This window comes from Pan troglodytes, chromosome 22 (genome assembly GCF_028858775.2).
Source record: "Pan troglodytes isolate AG18354 chromosome 22, NHGRI_mPanTro3-v2.0_pri, whole genome shotgun sequence".
Lineage (NCBI taxonomy): Eukaryota > Metazoa > Chordata > Mammalia > Primates > Hominidae > Pan > Pan troglodytes.
Window position 1 is genome coordinate 44,310,124 of NC_072420.2, and position 13,433 is coordinate 44,323,556.

A 13,433-nucleotide genomic window follows, 5' to 3' on the forward strand; every position below is an offset into this window, starting at 1 on the left:
GTCAGAGAGGAGATCAGCTGCTGGACGGCCAAACTCCAAGGGAAGATCATCTTCCCACTCCATCCCCTCTCAGCTCCCCATCCATCCCACTGAGAGCCACCTCCACCACTCGATAAAACCCCCGCATTCATCCTTCAAGTCTGTGTGCAACTTGGTTCTTCCTGGATGCTGGACGAGGACCTGGGTACCAAGAGGGCACTGGCTGGTTAAGATTTAAGCCATCTGCAGATGGCAAGGCTAAAGAGTGCACTGTAACACATGCCCACTTGGGCTTCGGAAGTCGCAGACACCCACCCCTGGATGCTGCTGTGGGGCTGGAGCCCAGGGGCACTCATCCCTGCTCCTGCACCTGCCCGTCTCTGTGCTCCCCCTCCTGTAAGGGGTTTGAACATGCATGGCATCTCAACAAACAAGTCACACCCTTGTTGCACATCCTGCAAGAGGGGTCAGGGAACTCTCCCATTTCAGTGTCATGGGCCATGGTCACTGAAAATTGGCTTAGAATAAATTTCTTTCAATATTTTACAGATTTTGACTCTTTTTGTTGACATTTTCCAAGGTTCACTGTCCTTTGAGGGCACACTGTGTTGCCACCATAACTCAGCTGGTCGTGCCTCGAATGCTCTGGTGGAAGACCAGCTTGGTGTCAGTTCTCTCAGGTCCTCTCTTTTCTTTCTCAGTGAATGACTTTCTGGACACCATCTCCAGGACCCCATCCACTTGCCTCCCCAGGTGGAACCCAGCTCTGGGTCTCTCCAACCACCTGTTCCCTAGGGGAGCCTCCCTGGCCACCACCCAGCTGAGGGCCACCCCTCCAGGGCTCTCTCCCTGGAAAGGCTGACCTAGGGGTACAGGCTGGGGTGGCAGCCCACCCAATCGAAGCGAGGCATCCCATTCGTCTCCTGGACTGGGCATCTTTTCAGTAGACTCGTAGTGTCTAGAAGGTCTTTACTATCTGAGTCATCAAGGAAAAAGCTTTGCTCTTGGACTGATAATTAGTGGCAACTGACACGTGCTCATAAAAACACCAAATTAGCTCATCTACCCACACAGTGCCTTTCACCCTTGGGTGGTCTCAGAAGCACCTGCAGAGCTAAAAAGGAGCTCAGCGCCAGGCTCAGTGAGGTAGGACAGGGCTGGGCCTAGGTGTGTGTATCCAGTTCCCTGGGTGACTCTAAAATGACCAGTGTGAGAACCACAGGCACTGGCCATCTGCACAACAGCTGGGAACGGGCAACCAGATCTTTGAAAAGCCCAAGAAACCACAGGCAAAAATGTACTCACCACAATGACATTTTTAGAGTTTTGATCAGAGCCCTCTGTCGAGAAGGAGGGTCCTGGAGCCCACGGGCCTGGAGGCTGGTCAGCTCTCTTCCATGCCTCCCCTGCTCTTTCCTCTTAGTGCTTGGGACCAAAGGTGTGATAGGATGGGGGGGGTGGGGGCTGGGGATGGGGAAGGGACCATGGATGATGGATCAAAGTGTGGAAGGATGAAATCCACTGCAGAGAGAGAGATTCATCAGGCGCTCCTAAGAGCCAAGGGCGAGAGACTCACAGAGTAGGATGAGCAAAGGGTAGTAAGGGCAGTTGTTGGTGCTGCCTTTGTAGGTTCCTGGGGCTCTCACCCAGCACTGCTTGTCACCAACTCTGTAACCTCTGACTTCTCCTTAGTTTGTTAACTTCACAATCTATAAGTTTGGGAAAGGACAGGAGAATTTATATCTTACAAAGGGTTACAGCCTTTAAGGTGATGAGACGGGAGAGTTCCCTGGAGCCTTTTGCTGGACTTGTGATAGGCGTGTGGCTTGCTTACCTGGCACCACGCTCTAACTCCTTGTGGGAGGGGAAGCACGCAGGCGAGTGGGTGTGAGGGCCAGGACAAGCGCTTTTGGACTCCAGCCTCGGGGTAGCATCTAGGGGTGTGTTACAATTAATTCTCTTTATTTTATTTTATTGTTTTTTTGAGACGGAGTCTCTCACTGTCACCCGGGCTGGAGGGCAATGGCGTGATCTTGGCTCACTGCAACCTCCGCCTCCTGGGTTCATGCAATTCTCCTGCCTCAGCCTCCCAAGTAGCTGGGATTACAGGCGCACACCACCACACCCAGCTAAATTTTTGTATTTTTAGTAGAGATGGGGTTTCACTATGTTGGCCAGACTGGTCTTGAACTCCTGACCTCTTGATCCGCTCACCTCAGCCTCCCAAAGTGCTGGGATTATAGGCGTGAGCCACCGCGCCCGGCCAATGTTAACTATTATTAATGGACAATTATGACTAATTATGAAGTACTTTCTTTTAAAAACCTAGATCTCTAAGTAATGTCTTCCTCCCTCAGTCCTCAGCACCCGCCTGGTCGGGCATTGGGTCTCACCAAGCTACAGAGCCCTAGGTGCGCTGTGTTAGGTCACCAAGACTTTAGTCTGGTGATACTGACCCCAGGGCCCCAAATCACCATGTCTGCAAGTCTGGAACCCAAAGGCCTCCGTTCCCCGGGGTGGTGCAGGGAAGCCGCAGGGAGTGCGTCAGCTGTGGAGAGCGTAGGGGTGGGAAGTGAAGGCTGTGGGGTCCCCTAGGGGGTCAGGTTCGTCCTCGAAGGCAGGCCCTCCACAGGAAGACCTGGTTGGGGTGGGATCGGACACGCGGCCCAGACCCGGGCACCTGTGGATGGACGGCCGGGCATGTGGCCATCGGCTGGGGGCCTCTGCAGGCCGCGCCACCAGAGTGGGTACTCAGGGCCCGCAAGGGTCTGGGGCGCCCCCAGAGAAGCCCGCCGCCCCAGGCCGGTGCGGAGTTGACTGGGTCCCACCGGCCCCGTGTCTGTCAGCTCCCGCGCGGCCCCTGGGAAGAGACGCGGATCGGATGCGGGCTCCGGGCCCTGCAGGCAGTTGAGAGCGCGGTTTCCTTGGGGATCCGGGATCTGGGGTCACTTTTGCACCTCCGCACTATTCCCACGCCCGCGCGCACTCTCGTGGCCATCCGCGTTGCGAGAGTGTCGCGCCCGGAGGTCAGGGGCGTGGAGCCCGGGCCCCCGAGTCTCCCCTGCGTGCGGCGGGGCGCGGGGCGCAGGGCGCAGGGCTGAGGCGGAGCACGCTGGTTGAATGAATGAATGAACGAACGAACGAATGAGCGGCGCTGCAGAGCCCTCTCCAGGCTGAATGAAAGTGCAAACCCAGCGTTTCGGGGGGCAGAGTGGCGGGGGCCACCTGGCGCGGCGGCGCGGCCAGGGTCCGGTTTCGCTTCCTCCCAGCCCGGGGGCGGGGCCTGCATGGCTGTCCCCGCCCCGGTCCGCCCCCGGCCAGCCCCCGGCGCCGCGCGGAACTCGCGGGTTCGGAGCCGCCCGCTGAGGTCAGAAGGAGGCGTCTGCGCTGATCGGGGCCGCCGCGCGCCAGAACCGGAGTCGCAGCCGAGGGGAGCCGGGGCCGGAGCCCGAGCCCGAGCCGAGCCGGAGCCCGAGCGAGCGGCGGAGACCGTGCCCCCGCCTCGGCCCCGCGCCGCCGCGGCCAGGCCCGGCATGGAGGAGGAGTGCCGGGTGCTCTCCATACAGAGCCACGTCATCCGCGGCTACGTGGGCAACCGGGCGGCCACGTTCCCGCTGCAGGTACGCATCCGCCCGCAGCCCGGGCTTACGTAACCCGAGCCCGTGACCTTGGCGGGGCTGCCCGAGACGAGCCTCAGTTCCCCGAGGGAGGCTCGGGAGCTGCGGGCAGAGCCTGGCGCGGGCGCCCTGGAGGCAGGCGCGGGATGAGCCTCCCGCTCTGCTTGGCTTGCGGGGGCGGAAGCGGAGGGCTGAGCGCTCTGCGGGCCCCTGCGGTTGGGACGGGTCCGGCGTCGGGGTGCGCGGGTAGGAGGGAGCCCTGTGCACCAGCTATGACGCAGCCGCTCGTCCTCGCCCCTTCCCGCCGACCGGGCCAACTGCCGCGGGGGCGGGCGGGCGGTGCGGCTCCCGGAGGCGAGGAAATGTCGCAGAGCCCCGAGGAGTCCCGGAGCAGTCACGCGAGCCGGGACCTTGCCCCGCTGGAACGCAGAAGCGGCCGTGGAGCTCGAGACGCTCGCGCGCTCACCTCCTGGGCCCCTGTGGGTGGGGAAGTCAGGAAGAAGACGCCGAGTGAGGTCACGGTGCCCACGAGGGTGGATTCCCCTCGGCCTGACCACGCCAGGAGGTGGCCGAAGGGAAGAGGGTGGGGCAGGGGCTGCTCTGCACCCTCTAGCAGAGCGGCATCCCTGCAGGTGTTTGCTCTGACGAGGAGAAGCCCCAGAGAGCAGTTCGGGACTGTGCGGATTGGCTTTAGGGAGCCACCTTTTAAAACGCGTTAGCCCACGGCCTCCTGGTTGCAGCTAAGTGGCCCGTGGAGGGGTAGGAAAGGCCTGGTGCAGTGGCGTGGGTGTCACGCAGGGCCGAGGCAGAACCAGGACGACGGGCACTTCCTGGCCTTGTCGAGTCAGCAGGAGGGCTGGGGGTGCCCTGCCGGGTCGTGCTCTCCTGTGCTGCCCACCTGCGGCCTGGTCACTGGGGACGGGAGCAGGTATGCCTGGTCCCTGTGCTGGGCCCCACGGGATGTAAAGAAGGGCCACCTGGGCACGGCGGGGCCTGCGGTGCGGGCTGGCCTGGGAGGAGGACAGGAAGAGGGGAGCAGAGCTTCAGTGGAATTTGAGGGCTGACCTAGGCGTGCCCCCAGGAGGACCAAGCTGAGCAGAGTTGAGCGTGGAAAGGCAGGGGGTTCGAGTCCGAAGTAAGTGGAGGTCCTGTTGGGAAGGATGCGGTGCTTCACAGGTGGTCTCACTTGAGACCCTGTTCCATCCAGCTGCAGGCAGACCCTGCCTGGGACAGTCAGGGTGCACCGGTTCTGTGGCCCCGGCTCTTAAGCACTGCTCTGGACCACTCCTAGCTTGAGGGGGTTGGGGGAGGTCACCACAGGCTGGCGGATTGCTTGGGCAGAGTCAGAGGTAGGATTGAGCTTGGGAAGAAAGGTGCAGGGTGCCTGAAGCAGGGGCAGCCAGGCAGTGTGGAACCAGGGGGCTCTGAGGACAGCGTCCACTCTCTTGGCAGAAGTGTGCAGGTCCTGCTGTGTCTGTCCCGTCCCTCCTCCCATCCACCTCCTACTTCATTGGGCAAACTGTTTCCTTCTTTGGATCACTCGGGATCCCCCAGCAATGTCCTTTGTTCTCGAACTCCCAGTGACTCAAGGGAGGGGTGTCCTCTGATTGCTTACCTCAGGTGGAGCCTCGAAAGGATGGTGCTGCTGTTCCTACCTGGGGTCTCCCCAGTGCACGGCATCCTTACCTGTGGGCTCCACAGGGTTCCATGCAGGCATTTTGCTCCCATACCCCAATGTCCAAGCCCGGCTGGACAAGGAGAAGCAATGTGATGACCGAGGGGCTGAGATGGCTGGAGACCCAGCGAGCCTGGACCAGCCTTAGTGGGCACAGGAGGGACTGGGGGACAGAGCCTGGAAGTGGCCTTGGGGCCAGTGTTTGCCGCTTCTAGCTGCAGTTCCAAGGGGACGTGTCCCCAAAGTGTAGAGCTGCTCTTGCAAGAGTTTGTTCTTGATTTTGATCATCACCATGTGGCTTAGGACTCCAAAGCCTTGTTCACATAGCTGAATGTGAGGAAAGAAAACTTAGAAACTGGCAGAACATAGCCTCTGGCTGGGCCCCAGAGATTTGCCTCAAGGCTACTTGGAATGAGACTGGAGAATGCCTCAGGGGTGTGGCATGTAGCAGGGCGGCTGGAGAGGCGCCTTATGGGGACTGACCCAGGTGTCTGGGGGTCCCACCTCAAAGCAGGTGTCTCCACATCTTGGAATTCCAGCTGAGGGACCTGGCCCTGGTTTCTGAGCCTTCCGGAGTCTCACCTGCAAACTAGGCACAATACCTGTTTGCAAGATAGCACCAGGGCTCCTTGTGCCCTTCATGCCAGGCTCAGGGTACACCTATTGCCAGGGAGCTCCCACTGATTCCTTGTGAGTGTAGCACAGATTTGTTGCGACTGGACCATCTGCACGTCTGGGCTTCAGAGCTGTTCTCCCCAGCTGTTTTCTGCCAGGTCCTCTCAGAGGCAGCCACCCTCCCTGGGCAGAGCAAAACCTTGAGCCTGTGTTTGGATTTTGTTTCTGGGCCTAAGCCTAAGGTACATATTAGTGGTGGGGAACTAAAGGAGGGAACATGTTGGCATGACCAGTACTGGCAGGAGGTGCAGTGTGTCAGGCAGCATGATTGGGGTTTGCAGATAGAACGCAGAGGGCAAGGGCAGGCTTGAGGTTTGGGGGTGCATGGAGGAGAGGAGCTGGGGGGCTGCCCAAGTCAAGCACAGACCTGCCCAAGACAGGCCATGGGATGCACCCTGGGGTGGGGCACTTCCCCGCTGCTCTGGCTTGGATTCTAGACAGGAAGGAGTGGAGGGAACGAGTGGCTGCGGCCATCTGCCCTTCCACATTGCTAGGACTGTTTCCTCTTGGGTGTAGGAAACCTCAGGTTCTTCCAGGGCTGGGAGGTTTGGCTCTTTGGAGCCCCAGGTGTGTATGTGTGGAAAGCCTTCCCGGCTATCAGTTCAGCAGCTCACGTGTTTCTGTAGGCCTCACTGCATGGGGGAGATCCTGGGGCCCTCAGGGCAGCCTCCCAACCCCTTTTGCTCTATTGCTTCCGTAACCCTAAGGTACACAGCTGTAGGGTTATGTATGAGTTTGCTGGATTGAAAATACCATATGCAGCCTTAGGGTCATGTAGGAGTTTGCCCGGACTGCCAAAACAAAGTACCACAAACCAGGTGGCTCATTGTAGCAGAAATTCACCTCTCATAGTCTGGGGGCCAGAAGTCTGAGACCAGGGTGTGGGCAGGGCCATGCTCCCTCCATACAAGGGTCCTTCCCGGCCTCTTCCAGCTCTCGGTGGCCCCAGGCTTCTGGGGCTCACGGCCGAATCACTCCAGTCTCTGTCTCTGTCCTCACGTGGCCTCCGCCCAGTGTACTCTCTTAAAAGTCCACTTGACATGGGATTCAGGCCCACCTGGATAATCTGGCATGATCTCATCTTGGAATCTTACACCTGCAAAGATACTTTTTCTTTCTTTCTGTTTTTATGAGACAGAGTCTTGCTGTGTTGCCCAGGCAGAAGTGCAGTGGCGTGATCTCGGCTCACTGCAAGCTCTGCCTCCCGGGTTCATGCCATTCTCCTGCCTTAGCCTCCTGAGTAGCTGGGACTACAGGCACCTGTCACCACACCCGGCTAATTTTTTTGTATTTTTAGTAGAGACGGGGTTTCACCGTGTTAGCCAGGATGGTCTCAATCTCCTGACCTCGTGATCCGCCCACCTCAGCCTCCCAAAGTACTGGGATTACAGGCATGAGGCCACCACGCCTGGCCTTCTTTTTATTTTTCTTTCTTTTTTTTTTTTGAGACGAGGGTCTCACTCTGTCGCTCAGGCTGATTTACAGTGGAGCGATCTAGGCTCACTGCAACCTCCCCCTTCCAGGTACAAGCAATTCTCCTGCCTCAGCCTCCTGAGTAGCTGGGATTACAAGTGTGCACCACCACACCTGACTAATTTTTCTGTATTTCTGTTTAGTAGAGATGGGGTTTCACTATGTTGGCCAGGCTGGTCTTGAGCTCCTGACCTCAGGTGATCTGCCTGCCTCGGCCTCCCAAAGTGCTGGGATTAGAGGCGTGAGCCACCGTGCCCGGCCCAAAGATCCTTTTTCCAAATAGAGTCCCCTTCACAGGTTTCAGTTAAACATATCCTTCGAGGGTCCAGCATTCAACCTGGAAGGAGCCTTCAGAGAAATTTGAAAGTGGCATAAACCAAGGGGTGAATTAAAGGCCCAGAAGTTGATGACATCAAGCCGTCCTTTTTGGAAGTGAGGGGAGCAGCACAGCTGTGAGGCTCCAAACTGGGCTGTGCAGAGATCGTCCCAAGCACGTCTGAGGCCAGTAGCTGCCCTGTGGGGAGAGGCAAGCCTGTCCTGTCACTGTGCATCCCGTCCAGATGGACAGGTAGTAGACTCCCGCTGGCTGGGTGACTCCCGCTGGCTGGGTGACATCCGTGTCCTTCATCCGTCAGCCTCTGGAGCCGCCGAGGCTGGGTGCCAGGCACTGCCGCCTGGGACACATGTGACCTCCGTGCTGCAGGACCACAGTGCAGGTGCGCTTTCAGAGGGCCGCTCCTAGGGAGGAGGTCGTGGACATCAGACATTCCATGATTGGATTCCATGGCTTTGAGAATCTCACTTGGGGCCTTAGCTCGAGACCCATTTAAATACCACATTGCAGAGACCAGAAGGCAAGACCATGGGACTCCTGCAGCCCCCACCAGAAGACCCTGTGAGGTGGCTGGCTCCATTTGGGGCCTGCAGGCAGCCGCATTCTTTCATTCTCCTGGTCCGTCGGTGCGGAGCAGACCTGAGACAGCTGAGGGGGCTTGGCGGAGGTTGTATTTCTCTGTCCAGGGGCCTCAATGCCATGCCCGTTAGGCAGGTGGACTGTGGCTCAAGCGCCCCACAGGAAGAGGCAGGGGGCTCCCCGCCCTGGAACCCTGGATGTCAGCACCTGACTCCTACCTGCTGTGACGTTGGCAAAAGTAGCTGTGGCAGAGGCCGAGGGTCCCACCTGCTTACTGGGCCCCGCTTCTCCGGACAGGAGCAGAAGCTGCAGAGCTTTGGGACCTCAGCACTTGAGCAGCATGTGGACGCGAGCAGCGAGTAACCCCGGGCTCCCAGAGATGCGTGACGGGGTCCCCAGGGGGTTGCTTGAGGGCCCTCAAGTCAGGAGCTGATTTCCATCCTCAAATATTTAAGCATCCCCGAGCCCAGGTGCGGTGGCTCACACCTATAATCCCAGCACTTTAGGAGGCCGAGGTGGGTGGATCACTTGAGCCTGGGAGTTTGAGACCACCGTGGGCAACATAGCAAGACTCCAGCTCTACAAGAAAAAAAAAAAAAGCTGGCTATGTGACTCACATCTGTAGTCCCACCTACCTGGGAAGCTGAAGTGGGAGGATCACCTGATCCCAGGAGGTGGAGGATGCAGTGACCTGTGATGGTGCCACTGCACTCCAGCCTGGGTGACAGAGTGAGACCCTGTCTCAAAAAAAAAAAAAAAGTAAAAAATAAACATGTATGGAAATACAATGTATTTTTAACCAGAAAGTTGACAGAGAATACCGATGCACTAGGTAGACCCTGTTTAAAAAAAAAAAAAAAAATCCCCTGCTCTGCAAAGTGGCCTCTTCTTCAGAGATGTGGCATCACTGGAGGGTTCTCTTGGGGAAATGGTTAAAACACCTGGTGTTGGCTGGGTGCAGTGGCTCATGCCTGTAATCCCAGCACTTTGGGAGGCTGAGGCAGGCACATCACAAGATCAGGAGATCGAGACCAGTCTGGCTAACACGGTAAAACCCCGTCTCTACTAAAATTACAAAAAATTAGCCAGGCGTGGTGGTGGGCGACTGTAGTCTCAGCTGCTTGGGAGGCTGAGGCAGGAGAATGGTGTGAACCCAGGAGGCGGAGCTTGCAGTGAGCCGAGATCGCGCCACTGCACTCCAGCATGGGGGACAGAGCAAGACTCTCGTCTCAAAACAAAACAAAACACCTGGTGTTTTGAAAAATCTTTACATTTTTTCTTAGAATTCCTAGGATGGAAAGAGTCTTCTTTGTCTTCAGAACTGCACTGTAAGATCCTGGAAGAATACCACCCTGCCTTTTAAAAGACATCATTTTTGTCTTAACATTTTTCAAGGTGACATGCATTTGCAAACAGTACAAAAAAGCCAGCGCTGGGCCAGGCACGGTGGCTCACGCCTATAATCCCAGCACTTTGGGAGGCTGAGGTGGGTGGATCACCTGAGGTCAGGAGTTCGAGACCAGCCTGGCCAACATGGTGAAGCTCCATCTCTACTAAAAATACAAAAAATTAGCCGGGCGTGGTGGCACACTACTGTAATCCCAGCTACTCAGGAGGGTGAGGAAGGAGACTGCTTAAACCCAGGAAGTGGAGGTTGCAGTGAGCCAAGATTGCACCACTGCACTCCAGCCCCCGCAACAGAGCAAGACTCAGGCTCAAAACAAAAAAAAAAAAGAAAAGGAAAGGAAAAAGAGCCAGTGCTGAAAAGTGTGCCTCCTTCCTTCCTCCGGTGGCCCGCACTAACTTCCTTAGAGGTGATGCTGATGCTGCATGTTGGAGACGCTTCTGAGTGTCCTCGGAACGTTCCCACGTGCTCTCCAGGCCACGCTGGGCAGCTGGCTTTCCTCCCGTCTAGCTGGGATTCTCTCTCTCTCTCTCTCTCTCTCTCTGGCCTCTGCCAGTCCCTGGGTCTGAGCCAGAATGTGTCCCAATCCAGGAAACAGGTGTTGTTTCTGGTATTTCTTCTTTTTCTTTCATCTTTCTCCAAGAAGGAACAAAATTGGCTAGTTTTTTGCTTTTCTGACTCCCTTAGTTTGGGACTGAGGTTTCTGTTATTCTTGTTTGGCTGTCATGGAGAAAAACAAGAACTTATTGGTCCCATTTTCCTTTTTTTCTTTTTCTTTTTTTTTTTTTTTTTTGAGACGGAGTCTCACTCTGTCACCCAGGCTGGAGTGCAGTGGCGTGATCTCGGCTCACTGCAGCCTCCTCCTCCTCCCAGGTTCACGCCATTCTCCTGCCTCAGCCTCCCAAGTAGCTGGGACTACAGGCGCCCGCCACCACACCAGGCAAATTTTTTTGTATTTTTAGTAGAGACGGGGTTTCACCATGTTAGCCAGGATGGTCTCGATATCCTGACCTCGGGATCTGCCCGCCTCGGCCTCCCAAAGTGCTGGGATTACTGGCTGAGCCACCGCGCCCGGCCAATTTTTGTATTTTGGTAGAGACGGGGTTTCACCATGTTGGCCAGGCTGGTCTTGAACTCCTGACCTCAGGCAATCCACCCACCTCAGCCTCCCAAAGTGTTGGGATTACAGGCATGAGCCACTGCGCCCAGCCTATTGGTCCCATTTTCTGATCTATTTTTCCCTCTTGCCTCTGGCTCTAGCCCACATCGGTGCATGTGTGTGTGTGTATGTGGGTGTGCATGTGTGTACGTGGTGTGTTTGTGTACACTGTGTGTATGTGGGTGTGCATGTGTGTACATGGTGTGCGTGTGTACATGGTGTACGTGGGTGTGCATGTGTGTACATGGTGTGCCTGTGTACATGGTGTGTGTATGTGGGTGTGCATGTGTGTACATGGTGTGCATGTGTACATGGTGTGTGTGTGTATGTGGGTGTGCTTGTGTGTACATGGCATGCATGTGTGCATGTGGGATGCATGTGTGTATGGGGCATGTGTGCATGGCGTGTATGCACATGTCTGGGCATGTATGCGTGTGTCATGGGCATGCATGTGTGTGTATGCAGTGTGTTGCTCTGCAGGCCCCAGTGTTGGCCGGCCCCCCCGTCTTTCCTGTAAGTGACTTCCTTCCTAGGAGGCTTGGTGTGACTGGCATTCTCTGGAAAGGGAGGGGCGGATCCGCAGAACGGGCAGCTTCGGGGACACAGGGGCTGCTGATTGGCATTGTGGCTTGTTGGCCTTGGTGTCTGCGGGTGCACACCCACACAGAGCTTTTGAAATGGAATCATGCGTGCCCAGTTCACAGAGTGAGTGACGCTGAGGAATAAGAACAGAGGGAACTTCTCAAGGAGAAAGGAAGAAAGGAGTTGTCAAAGATGGGCTGAGCAAAAAACCGTGCGATCAGCCGAGGAGGGGCCGGCAGCGCCTCCCTTCCTGCCCACAGAGCAGCCGCCTTGTGCCCGTCTATTCCCCGGCTCTGCATGGGGCCTCTGTTTTAAAGGGTTCTGTGGCCAAGACAAGCCTGCCAGCCCCTGTCCCTGTCCTTGGCCACTCCTCCGGCAGCTTTCCCCATTCCTGAAGCAGGTGGCTAGCCTGCTTAGCCTCTTGTCCCATCTCCTTACCTGTGACAGTCACCAAGCCTCTGGGAATGTGGTCACCCTAGGACAGCTAAACGAGGAAGCTGTGCAGTGCACACAGGTTTGGCTGACCCCAAGGGCCAGTTGCTGTGTGTGGGAGCGAGTTCCAAGGGGTGGGAGGGAGCCAGCACTAGGTGGAGCTCTGCCAGCCGGGGCACAGGGAGGAACAGCATCCAGGAGGAGGGTGCAGCGGGTGTGAGGCCCTGTGGAGTAGACTCTGGAGCTAGAATAAGGTGGCATTTTTGCTGCACGCTGTGGGGGTGGACGGGGCCCGAGGTCACACCAGGGAGCCCATATTGGGTCAGGAATGCTGCTTTGGCAATCCCTGGACTCAGCCCCCAGCTGTCTGGCCATCTGGGCACTTCTGAGCCAGCCATGACCTCTGCCTTCCCTTAGCACTTTGCAGTGAGCCCAGCACCTGGCAGCCCCTGCCCAGCTACTGCACGGTCCCTCTGCCCCTGCCCAGCTAGTGCACGGTCCCTCTGCCCCTGCCCAGCTAGTGCACGGTCCCTCTGCGGCACTGTGAGCCTGGAAGTAGGGAGCTGGGTGTCCGTGTGCTCTGAGCAGGGCTGGGGGCCCAGGCGATGGACCCTGGAGCTGTGAAGGCTGAGGCAGGGGTGGGTCAGGGATGAGGGGAGACTGCTCTGGGGGGCTCGGGGCCATTTCCACCAGAAGTTCCCCCTGGGAGTTTGTAGGACAAAGGACATGGTTGATGTGGATCGTAGGGCTGACCAGTGGCAGACGGTGGGAGGGACATGGGGTGCTTGTGCCCCAGGTTGATCAGGGTGAAGCAGTCACATGATCTCTCCTGTCCTCTTTCCTCATTCTGGTTTCCTAAAGTGGTCAGAGGTCTCTCTGCAAAATAAGCTAAAGGGAGGGTTCTGCTGGGTGGGTGGCTTCGGCTTCTGTGCAGCGCTCACCCTGCTCTCCCCTGGAACGCCTGGAACTAGGGTGGTCAGGCTGGGGTGGAGGAGCTGCGCTGGAATGTTCCAGAGCTTCCCCCACTCCTGCCGTTCTGAGTCACCCTGCCTCCCCGGAGGAGGAGGAGGATCAGCTGAGCCGCCGCGCTCACGTGGTGTCTCGCTGTCTGCCTCACTGTGAGCAGAGTGGGATGCTGCCGATAAGGCGCGCACGTGGGCCCTGGGAGGAGCCCGAGGCAGCCACTCCCGCACGTGGGCAGGAGGAGGGCTGCTCACACCACCGGCCGAGGGAGGAGGACTGCGGGCTGCGCCTGGGCAGGGGATGAGCTTGTGTTGCGGGCGGCAGGGAGAAGGGAGTCGGAGAGCTCTTCGGCCTTGGTTCTGGCCTTGGTCCTGCCGCCGCTGCTCCTGCGGTCCAGCCGCATGACTAATGAGGTTGAAAGCGCTTCCGCTGTGGCCCCCGCAGGAAGTTCCCGGGAGGAAGGTGGAACCCTTTCTAAGCCATCCCACTGGCCTGGACTCTGCTGGGATTATTTTGACCCCCCAGGGCAGAGTGTAGCCATCTGACTGGCTTTCTCTCTC

The 13,433-nt window shown here is 57.6% G+C and overlaps 1 protein-coding gene across 3 annotated transcripts in view; it reads left to right on the plus strand.

Moving 5' to 3' along the window:
- The first annotated feature begins 3,304 nt into the window (after nt 1-3,304).
- PDXK (pyridoxal kinase) overlaps nt 3,305-13,433 on the plus strand; it is a 41,201-nt gene continuing 31,072 nt past the window's right edge. The window contains exon 1 of one of the 3 annotated variants that reach the window (XM_001145080.7): nt 3,305-3,599. In XM_001145080.7, coding sequence (XP_001145080.3) covers nt 3,513-3,599 — 87 coding nt within the window. In that variant the 5' untranslated portion in view covers nt 3,305-3,512. The remainder of the gene's footprint in view (nt 3,600-13,433) is intronic. The other 2 variants (XM_003949189.6, XM_063803470.1) reach the window with 2 other exon arrangements.